This window comes from Crocodylus porosus, unplaced genomic scaffold (assembly GCF_001723895.1).
Source record: "Crocodylus porosus isolate Cpor-Errol unplaced genomic scaffold, CroPor_comp1, whole genome shotgun sequence".
NCBI lineage: Eukaryota > Metazoa > Chordata > Crocodylia > Crocodylidae > Crocodylus > Crocodylus porosus.
In genome coordinates this window covers 24,529,936-24,546,172 of record NW_017728931.1, presented here as the reverse complement: position 1 = coordinate 24,546,172, position 16,237 = coordinate 24,529,936, and the positions used below count along the sequence as shown (strand labels likewise).

The 16,237-nt window shown below is 43.4% G+C and overlaps 1 protein-coding gene across 2 annotated transcripts in view; it reads left to right on the top strand.

The window, feature by feature from the left end:
- The window catches only part of LRMP (lymphoid restricted membrane protein), a 58,779-nt gene that overhangs the window by 11,777 nt on the left and 30,765 nt on the right, over positions 1-16,237 (top strand). For both annotated transcript variants that reach the window (XM_019544398.1, XM_019544399.1), the window contains 11 exons: positions 1,294-1,411; positions 2,118-2,168; positions 4,185-4,262; positions 5,795-5,851; positions 7,163-7,222; positions 7,333-7,397; positions 7,495-7,594; positions 8,172-8,285; positions 8,365-8,466; positions 11,327-11,490; positions 15,918-16,032. In XM_019544398.1, coding sequence (XP_019399943.1) covers positions 1,294-1,411; positions 2,118-2,168; positions 4,185-4,262; positions 5,795-5,851; positions 7,163-7,222; positions 7,333-7,397; positions 7,495-7,594; positions 8,172-8,285; positions 8,365-8,466; positions 11,327-11,490; positions 15,918-16,032 — 1,024 coding nt within the window. The remainder of the gene's footprint in view (positions 1-1,293; positions 1,412-2,117; positions 2,169-4,184; positions 4,263-5,794; positions 5,852-7,162; positions 7,223-7,332; positions 7,398-7,494; positions 7,595-8,171; positions 8,286-8,364; positions 8,467-11,326; positions 11,491-15,917; positions 16,033-16,237) is intronic.

Genomic DNA, 16,237 nt, shown 5'->3' with positions numbered 1-16,237 from the left:
GTCCCTGCTGCTGGCCCCTGATAAGGTTGTAGGCAGCCACAAGATGCCCCCCTCAGTCTCCTCTTGTGGAGACTGAAGAGATTCAGGTCCCTCAGCCTCTCCTCATAGGGCTGACCATGGAGGCCCCCAACCATATGAGTGGCCTTCCTTTGAAGGAGAAGAGGAGCTAGTGAGATTATATTTGTGCATCCTGAATGTAGAACATGTGATGGCCTATGTCCTTAGGCAAAAGCAAGACTTTGATAGCTGCTGTGGTCACTAGGAAAGTATTGTCTATGCATGCTAACTTGAAATTTGGTACTAGTTACAATGAACTAACTGAAGTAAGTGTGGCTAAATGAATGAATCCTTTTTCCTTGGCTAACTGGAAATACCACATTTATTTGAATTTAAGACTACCCCCCAATTATTAGATTATAAGTGTGGAATATTCATTTTCCAGGTCTAGAATCTAGTTATTAGAGGATCATTTTAAACTTGTCCCTCCCACCACTACCACAAGGAAAGAAGTAGCTAGGGGGCAGGCAACCTGTTCCATGCCCTTTCTTGTACCTGTCCCCTACCCCCTTACCTTTGCAGCTGCTCTTGCTTGGTTTCTGCTGGGGCCATGGAGTGCCAGGCAGTCACAGCAGCTCCAGCTTCAGCTTCCAGCCCCGGCTAGAGTTGAGGCTAGAGCCTCTGAAGCTTGCCTGATGCTCTGTGCCCCTTCCTTCCCTATGCCCCTGCCCTGCACTCCCCTCACTCTGTTCCTCTTTCCATTGTTCCACATGTCCCTTTCTCTAAACTTCCCTTGCTTTGTGCATCCCTTCACCTGCATTTCCCCATGTACTGTGCTCCCCTCGCTGTGCTTCCTGTCCCACCTGCCTCCCCACTCCTTGCTCTTGCCCCCATGCTGCCTCCTGCGCTGCATTGCCATGTCCTTTTCCCTGCAATCTCCCTGCTACCTTTTTCCTTCATGTTCCACCTTCTCCACACTCTCTCCTGTGCACACTGCCTGCTACCCTGGTCCTGCCAGAGCTGCAGCAGCTGCTTGCCTGACCCATACTGGATTCTAATACTAGAGGCCCCCCCATGCTGAATGAGGAGGGACCTCACCTTCTATTTCAGTAAATATGGTAATGGTGGTTGGCCTTGGTGAAGACTGGAAAAAATCTAGGATGGTGCACTAGCCAAAAAGTCCAGGTTTAATCCCAACTGATACGTATTTAGCAGATGTCTTTAAGTGGATAAGCAAGAATATAAGGCAATACAGTGGCTGTTCTACTCTCTCTTATGCTAGATTATTTCTTATAGTGCCCAGCAGACTGTTATGAGAACAAATTCACTGAAGGAGGAACTGGAAGAAATGAAAAGTAACCTGAACTCCTTGGAAGAGAAAAGACACAAACTTCTGAGCCAGAATAAGCAGCTTGTAGGTGCTCTTAGAATTCTGTAAAAGTAGCATGCTGTAATGCCTGGGGTGAACTGTCTAACATATAAAATCATGTTCTCTTCTTATTGCCACTAGGTCATGTGGCTTTTGAGAGGAAACCTATCTTGTACTAACTGCCTCTCTGCTACCTCCGAATCTGGAGTACAATGCTTGAAGTTTAAGGTTTTTTTTCCTTCCTATTTTTGGAGCCTTGTTGCTCATTAGACCATCTGAATTAAAAAGTTGCTCAAAGGGGTTGGTTTTGTGACTTAAGACCTAGTGCTGTATACTAGGAGTAGAACATAAAAGCTCCAAATTCCATATGTAACTTTTATATAAAATGCTCTTCTTTTGTTTGTGCTGATGTAAACTGGAAAATTTTCAGTGAAGCCAAGATGGTTTAAAAAAAAAAAAGAGAGAGATATTTAGGGTTGAACTTTCTCTATCCTGGAGATCCTGGTTTTCTCTGATTTTTAAATCCCCAAGGCTCTATTACAACAGTTCATATAATATTTAATATACAGTTATGGGCCTATCTTTTTTGGCTCCTTGACTTTTTTTGAGAAAAAGCTTACAAGTTCATCAAGGCAGAGCATTAATTTGTAAAAGTAGCTATGGTACCCTAGTAATAGTTCAAATGTTTTAAGGAAGTCTCCCACTAAAATAGGACAGACTGACCTTTTTTTGTTTTTCTTGACTTAACCAGGAAAAAGAGAATCAGTCTCTCATACTCAAGATTTCTGATCTTCAAGAAGAGGTACAATGTGTATGAAAGAAAAAAAAATAAATAAATAATGGTTTTGTTGATGAAAGGAGAGGGGTGGAGAAAATGAGTTAAAATACTTTGGGAATGACGGTCCATAAGAAATAGCGCACAAACGGAAATAAAGTTGTGTGGAAATGGGAAACCTGTTTTTTTTGTAGCTTTGACACTTGTTCAGTGGTTCTTAACCTTTTTAGGCTCAGGATAGCACTTGTTAGACTTGAGGCACCCCCTGGAAAAATACTAGCTCTTGTTTTTTGACCCTGGAAAAATACTAGAACAATTCTCCTGTTGCGAAGAACTCATAGATGAAAGTCTTTAAAACTATAGCTTTCTATTTGCAATGTCTGGGTTTGTTTTGTGAATTTGTTTACACATCAAAGGGCATGTCTACACAAGATCCTTAACTGCACAGTAGTGTAGTTTACTGTGCAGTAAGCATGTGCATCTACATGTGCACATACATTCTATGTAGTAAACCTTGCTAATAGCAACTAAACTTGCTACCTGAAAATACAAATAGCAAATTTACTTTCAATTAATAACAGTTCAGTAGCACTTGTATAGCCAGGAGCAAATCTGTTCCCAGTCAGCTGTCCACCAGAGGGCAGGAGATTTGCTCCCTGCCCCTAGGAGCTGTCTACTCCTGGGAGGGGCTCTGCCAGTGGAGCCCAGGCAAGGACTGTCCCCCTGCTCCAGCAGCAACCAGCTCCAAGCCCCTCGGTTCCAAAATTGCAGTTAAGGGTCTGCCAGCCACTGCTCCCCATCTCCCAACACCAGCTCCACAGTCAAGGGGCGAGAGCTGGGAGACCTTGGTGACAGTGGAGCCAGCACTGTGAGCTCCCTGCTGCCAGGAACTGGGGAGCCTGTTCCCTGCTTAGCTCTGTAAGCACAGAACTGGGCAGGAAACAGGCTGGGGAGCTTGTTCCCCACCCAGCTGTGCCCTTATGGAGCTGAGTGGGAATCGGGCTCCTCAGCCTCTGCCTTGTGTGTGGGATGGGGAATGGGAACTGTTCTGGTCAAAGACAGGTCCTAGCTATATGCCCCAATCTGCTGGTGGGGCAGCTAGAAGCTAGCTCACTGCTACCTGCCCCACCAGCAGATCAGAGCATGGGGCTGTCCAAACATTGTCCCACCCTGGCAGCAGGCAGCCCCTGGGGGCACGGTGTAATGTCCCAGCCTCTGGTCCTCCCTGACCTAGTACCCAGAGCCCCTCCTAGTGGTGGCAGAAGCAGCACCCTAGGAAGTGGAAGCAGATTGCTGCCATTAGCAGCAAATCTGCTCCTGCTTCCCTGCATGTGTAGATGCCTGTCTGGGTGTTTTACTTGTAAGTAGTTTACTTGTGAGTAAACTGATCCCAGATCAAATGCATGTGTAGCTTTGCCTAAATAGTGCTAACCATATACTAAGGCACCCTAGGGTACCACAATACCCTGATTCAGAATCTGTGTCTTAGTGAATTGTCTTGTGCATTTCTCCAGATGGTCAACAGGAATGTCACAGTTCTTCTAGATATGAGTCATTCTCACACCTCCTAAGAATAGCTTTCATGTTGTGGGTTGAAGGCTTTCCTCTAATGTTTCAGAGCCTAGAAACTTCTCTGGATTGTACCATTTCAGTTTTGGGAGCTGCTGAGTGGGGAGGGACCAGAGGACAAAGAGGAGAGGTACTAAAATCCTAAGAGCACTGAATGGGGCAAGTTCATGGTGTGCTTCCTTTACTAATGAAAGGTCTCTAAGGGTATAGAGACATAAAATAGCAACACTAAAAGTAAATTCTCCCCTATTGTAGGGTACATAGTAGCTGCCTTTTTTAAAAGATGTAAGTATATTTGGGGGTGGAGGGAGGAAGGCAGGGTTTGCATGTATATGGAATTATTTAGAGGAGTGAATCAAAAAGCTATGGCTTTAGAGGAGGAGATCTTATTCCTTGTGTTCTTGTTCAGCTCCTCCACACTGATACAGTAACTCTCCTAAACTAGTTGTTATAACAGTCTGCTTTTTTTATTAGAATACTAAGAATGCTTTGGATGCTGATGGCCTTCAGAAAAAGATTCTGGAGTTGGCCAAGAATGTATCTGAGCTCCAAGTAAGTGTATCCTTACTTTTACCTTCATGACTGTTGCTCAAACAGGCTTCAAAAAAAGTCAGTTTCCTCTGGTCTAATAGCTGACTGTCCGGAAGCTATACAGTTTTTATTTCCCACTCCCCCCCCTCCCCCAGCCTGTCTGTCTATAGTACAGATCTGATGAGTCACAAGTGTAGATGCTTCTGTCGACTGTTCTAACTAGTATAAACAGCAGTGGCTTCTCTTCCTCCCACCCCAGACTCTTAACATCCTTGCATTACTTTTTTCTAAATGTTCAATCATGGCCACCAATAAGTCTGTGGGAATGGCACGTCCTTCCAAAGCTTATTTGAACTGCACATCCAGGCAAATATTTGTGAGAAGAGAATGAGCATGGGGTACAGTAAACACACTGGAGGGCAGGTATTAAAGCCAGGCAGATTTGGATAGATTGGGGAAGTGAGCGGATCAGAATAGGATGCAATTTAACAAAGATAAGTTCAAGGTGCTGCACCTGGGTAGAGAGAATCTCCAATACACTTACAGATTGGGAAGTACCATTCTGAGTACTACAGCAGTGGAAAGGGATCTCGGAGTCTTGGTTGATGCAAAAATGAACATGAGTCGCCCATGTGATGAAGTAATAAGTAAGGCTAACCACACTTTCTTTCATCAGTAGGTGCATCACAAGTAGGTCTAGGGAGGTAATGCTTCCCCTCTGTGGCACTGGTCAGGCTGCAGCTGGAGTACTGTGTCCAGTTTTGGGTGCCGCACTTCAAGAGGGATGTGGATAATCTTAAGAGGGTTCAGAGGAGGGCTACTTGCATGGTTGAGGGCCTGCAGGTAAGATCCTATGAACACAGGCTGAGGGACCTGAATCTCTTTAGCCCCTGCAAGAGAAGGCTGAGAGGTGATCTTGTGGCTATCTACAAACTCATCATGGGGGTGTGGTCAGCAGGGAATAGGGGCTCCCTGATACTCTGTTTGGCAGGGAGCCCCTAGGGGTTACTAGAAATAACTGCTGCAAAGTAAAGGAGAGTAGATTTTAGATTGGACATGAGGAAGACATTCTTTATGGTAAGGGTTGCCAAAATATGGAATGGGCTTCCAAGGGAGGTGGTGCTTTCCCCTACCTTTAGAGGCATTAAAGGAAAGACTAGACAGGCACCTAGCTGGGGTTATTTAACCCCCGTGCTCTTTCCTGCCCAGAGTAGGGGTCAGACTTCACCTACAAGGTCCCTTCTGACCCTAGAAATGTGAGTCATTTAATTTCTAATGCTTATTGCAACTAAGGACCAGAAATCAACATTGAAAACCCATGGCTTTTGCCACATGGCCTTCTTAGACTGAAGGACTGATAATAGTCCAGGAAGACCTACAAGGATACTTGTGTCCTTGTGGCACACTAGGAAAAATTAAATTTAATGGTGCTCATCTCTGAAGCTTGTAACTGATATTTCCAAACAAGAAATAGAGCTAAACAGAACCAGACTGTCATAGTGCACTTAATTCTGCTGGCCCATGAGGCTACTTAAATGTTTCCTTCCCTTTAGATGCAAATACATGTTTATGAGACTACTGCAGTGAATAAAGATGCAAGTCTACTCCAGGTTGGTTGCTTTTGAGACATTAGAGATTGAAACTTTTTAAATGTGGTGTTCAATTTATGGGGAAAAGCCAATGAAACAAGTCTTCTGGTAACACTCTTGATGTTAATATTTTTATGCAATATTACCTTACCCCACAAATGTTCTCTGTGAATGGAACTGGACACTGCTGTCCAAAATTTAGGGGTAGAGATCTGGCTCTGGATAAGTAGATACTGTCCCTGTGCAACAAAAACTACAGACTCCAGGAAAGGTGGCAAAATTTCAGAAGCCGTTCTCTGGAGCAGATGGAAAGCATGGATGAGGATAACATTTATGTTCTTCTGGCAAGGGGGAGGGAGATTTCTGTTTAATTAACAGTAACTTTTGTGGACTGTTCCTTATTGTTTGAAACCTGGCAAATTGGTCCTTTGCCCAGAATAGAACATAATTTCTTCTGCTTTTTTGGGGCTATCTTTCAAGCAGTCTGTGCTCTAGTTTATAGCTCTATTTGTAAATGAGGTACAAGGAAAGCCAAATAACTATATAAGCCTTTGGGGATCTGTCTTTTGATTTTTAGTTCAAGTGAATATGCTTTCCCATCTTGATAAGGATTCCACTGAAAAGAGAGCTTTGAGGGTGTGTGGTTTTTTGTTTTGTTTTGTTTTTTTCCCCCTGGCTCAGCTAATAAAGATTTTGAGCACCAGAATTCTGTCAAGGGCATACACTTACACTTACTCTCTGGATATGACCAGCTACGCTAGATACGGGCATTCGGGAAAATTTAGATAGCATTAAAAATGGCCACCCAACCTAATGTAATCTTCCCACTTTACGCTTAGATTAATCTAACTTGGGCTGTGTGTAGACAAGAGGCATGTGCGCACAGTACCTTTTTAAATAAATGCTTTTGCACCTCTTTAATGGTGTCGGTGTTTGCATGCCTCAGCAGTGTATTGCACATTAATTCCAGCTGCTGTAGGACATTTGGTGGCATAGTGTGCCTTAAAATGACTTGGGGAGCAGCAACTAAAATTCCTTTGAGGAGATCGTTTGCTGACACTAGAGTGAAGCACTGGGTTCCATGCAGCTCGGGGGCTCTGCGGGAAGCCCTGTAGGCAGCCTGGCAGCAGCCTGGGAAAGCAGGCTCCACCCAAGAAAAGTGACAAGCCTGATTTTTAATTTTAATTTTTTTTTCCTCCCCCCCGCCCTGCCTGAGCTGCGCAGGGGCCCAGTGCTCCCCACCCCGAGCTGGGTGCCTGCGGCTTGTTTAACTTGTTAATCATTGGGTTCTGTGCCACCAACTCTACCTCTTCCAACCTCAATCCTTTGCAGAAAGATTTGGATATCAAAGATCTTAAATCTGCCATTGTGGAATACACTTCAATAATAGAGGTATGATAACAGATCTTCCTTGTGCAAGGGTGAAAGAACAACTTTTTTTTTTATGTTGTTGTTATATGTATAGCAACTAACGTGTTCTTTTTAAAAAAATGTAATTCTAGACTTTACGGGCAGAAAAAAATAAACTGGTGTATAGCATGCAACAAATGCAACAAGAGCTGATTTCGTGAGTATCTTGTAGAAGTTTTAGGAGGGTTTTTCATTAAAAAATAGGTTGTCTAGCTCCTTATTAATACAAAATTTTGCTCCTTTTTTTCTTTTAGAAATGGCATACACTTCCAACTAATTTGCAAATATAACAGGAACCTTCTTGAAGGGGCAGATTCCTTGCACTCTGAGTTAGAACTTGCTCAGTCTCCAGAGGTATGCAATTAAAGTCTGGACCGATCTGCTGCAGAGAGAGAATTCGTTACTAGTTGAGGAGATATTGTTGTCTTTTCTATGGAAAAGACACTGAAGCCATGAAAAATAATTGCCTGGGTAGCTTTTTAAAAATCTAATGGGGAGAATGCAAGGATTTCCTCTGCAGAAGTTTGCATACGTACCTCGTTCTAATAAGTTGCTAGAGAATTTCCTGATGCAAGGAAAAATCTTAAGTACTGTAGCCAGTAATGAAGTCCTACTCAAAGCACTGCAAAATAAAGGGCTTCTCTTCATTCTGACTTCATGTTGCTTTCTCTGGGTCAAGACCAGTAACAGCTTATCCACTATTGCTATTTGATATCAGGGTAGGACACAGAAATCTGCCACAGTCGGAGCATTCAACAGCTTGGTTTACCCCATGGCATGATGCACTTTAAAATTCAAATTCCCAGTTGCTCTGACATGATGGGGAACACAACCTAGGGATGCTTTTGTAAGTTCTAAATGCTACTGGTTATGGGGTCTGCATTCTTCAAAAGAGATCAGAATAAACTTAGTGGGCTTTTTTTGATTAAAGATCACCAGGTTTGAATGGACACCTTTGGATGAATCGCTGGACCGAGAGGTACTATTGTTACTGCAAGGGCCTGAGATAATGAGAGAAGAATTTAAGGCTACTATCCAAAAACTGGTATGTGCTTTAGCTTAAGTGAATAGAAAGAGATGTATTGAATCTTTTAGCCAAAAGCCTTTTGAAACTGTTCTTGCAGCAGGAGGAAGCCTCTGAAACTGAGGAACTTGTGGTGACCTCTTTTCAGTGGGTACCGGATCCTGAGGTGAACATGAGGGAAACTTGGGGGAGAGAGCTTGTGGTAAGTGACCTTGGTTTTAGTGGGGGGAGGACCTTTGTGTTTTTAAAGCCATGGTTTCCTTGAAATGGGCAAGAAATCTTAGGGTGGGTATTTTGAGTTCTCAGTGATGTCTTAAGGACAGAATTGATAATGTTATGGGGGTTTTCCAATGTAAAACCTGGGTAGCTTTGGTGTGCATGTTCTTTTTGACTTGCGCCTATTTTGTCCCTCACTATATAAGGACCTAGATGTCACTTCCTTTAACACTTTCTCCAAACACTGTTTTAAATCTTTGTCCTACTGTGGTGAAACTTCTTGCCTGTAAACTACTTCCTAACTCATCAGTGAGTGGCGTACCTCCTGCTGACTCTGCCACTGTAGTTTAACGTAGGCCTTGCAGTTTGTGCCTAGCTTATACTAGGAAAATTGCTTGCTGTTGACAATGGTATAGGTGTACTAAAGCTGTAGTTCCTGCTGTATAACATTAATAAATCATTGGTAAAACCTTGTACAATAGGTAACATTTTTTTTTTTTTAGTATTAACAAGGTGTAAGAGATAGCAGCAATATAATATTAAATGGTAATGACTTCCATTGCATGTATAGATACAAGCTAGTAGAGTGAGTACCCTGGTCTTTCTTGCTTTCTGTTGGTAGCATATAGTAGGGCAGGTATGGCCAACCTACAGCAGTTCTACTCAGCACTGCAGGCATGGTTGGGAAGAAGATGCAACTTTCTCAGTCTAAGCTGGGGCACTGTAGCTCAGCATTTTTGGAAGATCCAGAGACACCAATCTCTTCCCAGAGTTCAAATGTGAGCTGGATGCTCAAAGAGTATAAAACTAGCAACTCTATGGCTTGAACACTTGCATGTGGAAGTATGGTTGTGGGCAACTAGGTAGAACACCAGTGTTGCATGTTATTGGAATTAGGAACTACATGTGTATGCAAGCGTAGGAGCACGCTAAAATTAATTACTAGTGAAAAGGGAATTTGGGGTAATCTCAAAGCAACATGCACAACTTCAGCTGTTTGCCTATGTAAACTGGCATCATTCATCAGCCACAAACTTTTAACATAAGTGGAACTGCAGAGCAGACAATGGCTTTAAAATATGTTCAGGTATTGCCAGGCCTGGCATTCTGCCAATTGTTACTCTGCAGTACATTCTCACCAGGAGCTTGTTCTTGTCACGCTCCGGCTGGGCTCTGCCAGCTTTGCCCAGCAACAGGTACTGTCAGCACTCTCCTCACGATCCGGGAAAGTCCCTATTCGGCTTGCTTTGTGGCCCCTGGCCATGTGCTGGGAAAACCCCGTCCCCCGAGGAAAAGCCCATGAACATTTTGGTGGGAAAGTTCCTCCAATCAGGGTTTGAGGTTGGGCTTGTCATCTGGCCTATAAAGACTGGGGTGGAGCTTCTACCCAGAGTGGACGCCAGAAAGATACCACGCGGAGGCCAGAGAATCCATCGCTCTTGGTCAGCTAGCGGGAGCAGAAGCCAGAGCTTCCATTGCTAAGTGGGTAGGCCTGGCCAGCTTCCCACAGCTGCTTCTGTCTCCCAAAAATTGTTTGTTTGCCAATCGGCTTGTTTTGGTTCTCGGGAAATCCAGCGGTTCATTGTTTTCGCCCTCACCCAACCCGAGAGCCGTCGGTTTACTTCCCATCCGTTCCATCAGAACGGGACGGATGCTCGAATTTTTTTTTTTTTTTATCGATTTATTTCCCCCTCCCCCCCCACCCAAACCCAGATCCAGGGTTTTGTTGTTTTCTTCCCTTCGCCTCTTACTGAACCAGGACGGAATCCGTCTGTGCAGCCACATTCACGCTGGTGGTGCACAAGTGAGAGACTTTATTTGTTGTTGTTCGGGACTGAACCAAGTGTAACTGCCTGCGCAGCCACATCTACATCAGTGGTGCATAAGTAAGAAACCAAATAAAGCTTCCTTGCAACCATTACGAGTCTACCTCTCCCTCTTGCAACTTAACACCAGGGGATAGAACCCACCGGGGCTACAGCCACAGCCCAGCTCGCGCCCCGCACAGTTCTGAGAGAAATATTGCAGCCAGCTAGAAGACCCTGCTATGTTGACCACGCAAATCACAGAAAATAGACAATGGCACAATAGCATAGTGAAATGTGTACTTTATTGTGCATAAATTCATATGAATTGTACCTCAAATTCTTCAATTTCTGTAACCTTAAAAAAAAAATAAATAAATAAAATTTAAGATGCAGCCTCACTCTGCCCATCTTATCACATAAGACTTGCATTAAAAATCCATAAATCTGTTTTGCAGTATACTGCATGACTACTTATTCTGAAATATCTGGAAGTCCTGTATTAACTGGTGTTCTTAGGGCAAATGAAAAATTGTGAAAAGTACTTATAATTAAATAGTTTTGTAGCAACATTTCAACAAAATAAGCATTTTTAAAATTTGAATTGGTGTTTTTTGTCTTCCAAAATAAATTTAGTAGCTTGGGATTTTTCTCGTCCCTGCACACATTCCAGTGGCAAAAAAAAATGCAATGGGGATGCATGTGTATTTGTAGTAGGTCAAATATCCTCATTCAAAACACATCTTCATGTTTGAAGACTTTAAAAGGAACCTTTTTCATTTCCTCTGAAAAGCAATTTTATGAACTTAGTTAGCTCTACTGAACATGCTGTTTTACCTTTGTCCTAATCTTTTTTTCCCCTCTCCTTTTAGAATTTGAGAGTAGAATTAAATTTTGATGTCCTGTGAATTCTATCCTTCTTGTCAGCTTGTTTGGTAGTCTGTTGACTACAGTCTTTACAGAACCCTAGCTTGTAGGGGAAGTCAACTTTTTATGTTTAACTCCTGCATCTCAAATGATACTCAATTTTTAAATTCATAGGTTCTTAAGCAAAAGCTAGAAGAAAGAAGAAAGCTCTGGTGTCAAAAAATTGATTTCTTGAAAAAACGCACAGAATCCCTGGATAAAGAGTTTATTAAAATGTCAGGAAATTTGAGGAGAACAAGGACAGAGCAATTTCATTTAAGGAAGGAACTGGCTTCAAGGTACCTTTTTCTTATTTCCCCCCGGCTTTCAAATGTAAACAAGATACTTGATGAATGTTAATGTTTTCAGAAAACAAATGGCACACACTTCTGATCAGTTTGGTTATTTAGTGCGTTCTACTTGAGTTGGAATCTCTATACAATAAGGAGACCAATTTCTGGCAGCTCTTTAAAACCAGACCACAGAATAAAATGTAAAGAAACAAGCTGCGCATTTCACAGGTGCAACCACTAAACAAGCGGTTGGTTTGTCTGCAAAGTAGAAAAATGAAAACATTCTTTCTCATTGGAAACTGATCCTTATACCAGATAAAACTATGATTGGCTGAGACCGACACCTTGTCTTGGCTCCTCAATGGTTAGGAAAGACTGGAGCTCCCTGAATAAGTTATTTCTGGAGAAGCAGGACTGTACAATAGGAGTCTTTTCCTTAACTAGATGTATTTGCAATATATACATGGCTTCTGAGGAATAAATACAGAATTAAAAGGTATGTAGATGGGACTATTGCATTGGGCTTCCAGGCACCTATGCAAAGTTCTGACCAAAGAGTTTGAGTGAACTCCAGTTTAAACAGGGTGTATCTACACATGCCTCTGACTGCATAGTTTGTACTTGCTTTAGCAAGTACTAAATGACTGTGCAGCACCCACCGGCAGGTCCTGGTAGCTGCACAGTCCTGGTGGCACACAAGTGCAGTAGTAGTGGTGTCACAGTGCCTGCTGATGCTACATCTCTGTAGCTCATTGCTATGGCGACAGTTTCATGTGGGCGTGCCCACTTCTGGATTTTGACTAGAGGCTTTGGCAGGAGTTGGTAGTGCTATATATATTTACAATATGCTCCTCAACATGCACTTTCCAGTCAAAATATGGGCTATGCCCAGGGATGGATCCAGGGTGTAGGAAAGTGGGGTATGAGAGTAGCCACTTTCACTGAAGCCTCCTGCCTCCCTCCCCCCACAACCAGTGTGGACAAACCATACTGCTGGAGCCTCTGGAGACTTTCATAGGCCATGAAGCATGTAAAATGGCTTCCTCCTTCATACTCAAATGTCCATCTCCTCTCCCTCTTTCCCCATCTGTGGCTGCTGCTGCTGCTTTCCATTCTGTTCTAGGGGAGGGGAGAAGCTTCAAAGCCATTCTTGCCTGCTCCAGCCAGGTTGCATAGAGATTGGATTAGGGTGTGTCTTTCTCCATGGAGAAGGGAAGATTCTTATGTACTTTTGGGACTTAAAAAAAAAAAAGTCCCCAGAGGCTACTGTCATTTAGTGCAGTTGAAAAGGGAGGTGAAACTATATGGCTGTACTGCCTCTGGATTTGCTTCTGCCTATACCACCTAGATCAGCTCCTCCAGGGTTGTCTGCTGGCACTAAGCAGCAGTGGCATCTTGGTCTGCTCACTTCCCATCATTTACTCTAGCTGTATCAGTAGAACTAATCTTGGTCACCTGCTCCTGACGTTACTGCTGCCTCCTAGTGTCAGCTGGGGGTACTTTTTTAGTAAAATATGGGGAGGTGGAACCTACACAAACATTGGTGATTGCTGCCATCACTGAACCTGTGATGGTGAGGGAGATGAAAGTAGCTGCATCTAGACTACTTTTGCATTGCAAAAGAGCTGGACAAAAAGGTCAGTCTTTAGGGACTGGTGTGCCACCACCATCTTTTAGCACATAAAATCATAGAAACCTAAGGTTGGAAGGGATTGCAGGAAGTAATCTAGCCTAACCCCCTGCTCAAAGCAGGAATGGCCCCAACTCGATCATACCAGCCAGGGCTTTGACAAGCCAGGCTTTAACCTGGAGATTCTACCATTTCTCTGGGTAACCTACTTTACCACCCTCCTAGTGTGTGTTTGTGTGGTTTTTGTTTTCTTGTTTTGTTTTGTTTTTTTTTTCCCCCCCTTAATCCTACCTAAACCTCCTGTACTGCAACTTGAGACCATGGCTCCTTGTTCCTTCACTTCTTACTACTGAGAATTGTCTAGCTCCATCCTCTTTGGAACCACTCTCTCAGATAGTTGAAGGCTGCTATTAAATCCCCTCTGTCTTTTTCCTAGAGTAAATAAGGAGAGTTCTCTCAGCCTCTCCTCAGTAGTTGTGTGCCCCAGCCCCCGAGCCATTTTTGTTGCTCTCCACTGGACTCTCTCTAACTTGTCCACAACGTGGGGGGGAAGGGAGGGGGCAAAACTGGACATGGTACTCCAGATGTGGGCTCACCAGTGCAGAATAGAGTGGAATAATTACTTTTCTTGGTCTGCTTGCAATGCTCCTACTAATGCTGCCCAGTATGTTCACCTTCTTGGGTGGATTGGCACACTACTGACTCATGCATTCTATTGTCCACTCTAACCCCCAGGCCATTGTCTGCAGACCTGCTGTCTAGCCAGTCAGTCTCCAGGCAGTAGTGACGCATGGGATTCTTTTGTCCTAACTACAGGACTTTGCACTCATCCTTGTAGAACCTCATGAGATTTTCTTTTGGCCCAGTGCTCCTATTTAGGTGGCTCTGAATCCTAGCCCTACCCTCTAGTGTATCTACTACATGCCCCCAGCTTGATGTCATCTGTGAATTTGCTGAGGGTGAAATCCATCTTACCTTCCATATTGTTAATGAAGATATTGAACAAAACCAGTCCCAGGTCTGACCCTGGGGACACTCCACTTGATAGTGGCTGCTAGCTAGACATTGATCTATTGATTACTACCCATCAAGCCTGACAATCCAGCCAGCTTTCTATCCACCTTACAGTCCATTCATCCAACCCATGCTTTCTCAACTTGCTTGAAAGAATGCTGTGGGAAATGCTATTGAAAGCCTTGCTAAAGTCAAGGTATACTATGTCCACTGCTTTTGCTGCATTTACAGAGCCAGTTACCTCATCATAGAAGGCAATTGGGTTGCTCAGGCACGTATGAAATTGCTATGTGCTGTCAAACCAGCTGCTTCAGCTGAGGGATGGCTACTTCTTTTAATAGAGGCTTTGTTTTGCATAAATGTAGTGTTGTCTCTTTTTGGTCATTTTGTTTTAAAAAAAAAAGCCCTCCTGAACTGACTCTATATAAATTTTCTTTAGTATACATTTGGCATTTACTTCATATCAAAGCTTTTTTGGTGAATCCATGCTGGCTGTTCCTAATTGCCTTCTCCAAGTGCTTAGAAATGGATTCTTTGAGGACTTGTTCCATGATTTTTCCGGGGACTGAGGTAAAGCTGTAGTTCCCTGAATCTTCCTTCCCTTTCTTAAAGATGGGCACTGTATTTGTCCTTTTTCCAATTGTCTGGGACCTCCCCTGATCACCTCCAAGTTTTGAAAGGTTATGGCCAGCTGCTCTGCAATCACATCGACAACTCCCTCAGCACTCTCAGATGCCTTACATCTGGCCCTATGGACTGGACACATCTGGACACATGTCCAGTTTTTCTAAATAGTCTCTAACCTGTTATTTCACTGCTGAGGGCTGCTCGCCTTCTCCCCAGACTGTTGCCTGGTGCTGTAGTCTAGGAGTTGACCTTGCCTTTTTTCCTCATTATCTGCCACTAGGTTGCCTTCCCCATTCAGTAAGAGACCCACACTTTCCCTGACCTTCCTCCTTTTTGTTGTTAATATATTTGTAGAAACCTTTCTTATTACGCTTTTATGTCCCTTGCTAGCTGCAACTCCAATTGCACTTTAGCCTTCCTGACTTCATCCCCTGCATGCCTGAGCAATATTCTTATACTCCTCCCAAGTTGTTTAGCCAAGTTTCCACTTATAAGCTTTCTTTTCTGTGCTTAAATTTAAGAAGAGTTCTCTGCTAAGCCAAGCTGGTCACTTGCCACATTTGCTATTCTTCTTATGCTTCAGGATGGCTTGTTCCTATGTTTTCAGTAAGGTTGCTTTAAAATGCAACAAGCTTTCCTGGACTCCTTTTCCCCCCTAGACTAGCCTCCCAGTTGTCTGAGGGAGTCAAAGTCTGCATATAAGCTTGTGTAGTGCTGCCTGGCTGTCTTTCAATGAAACATTGCACTGTACTGCATAGTTGACTTGTTAAAGCTGTGTATCTGTAATGGTTGCTAACACTGCTAATACGTTGGGATTTTGGAGGTGGGGGACAGAATTCTATTGAATCCTACTCTTTCTAAAAACAAAAATCTGTTTTTGCAAGTTTTTAACATTGCTTTGGTATTCCGTAGTACTTGCAGTTGAATTCTGTAGTACTTGTGTTGACTCTGTCTAGGAGCATCGCAGAAGCAATTTGCAGGGCTAGTATAGAAAATATCTGCTTTCTGTGTCAAAGTCAAAGCCCTATGGGATTTTTTGAGGCGTTACCCTTTTTGATGGCTTTACTATGATGCCTAGCCCCTGTCACTGGTGTCATACAACCCAGACACAACTTTTCTGAAATAGCAACTGCTTGTGGTTTGCCCTTGTGCTCTTCTGCAGGCAACATGAACTAGAAAATGTCAAGCAGCTACAAGAAGCAGCTGCTGGACAAGTAGACACCCTTAGCTTCCAACTGCAAGAAGCTAGAAAACAGGTGGAAGATTCCTGCAAACAGGTAGGGGAGTGGTGATGGGATGTTCTGTGCCCCAGAAAGCAGTGCCTGCTACATTCTCGGCTAGCAGAAAGGAAACCTGTATGATCAGCATGAACTGCCTCATTGCAAAACTCACTGGTGTGGAGGAAGTAAAAGCAGAGGGGGTGGTGTCAACAGTTTTGCTGATGAAAGAGACAACTTCGCATATTTTGTGGTGGCTTTATAA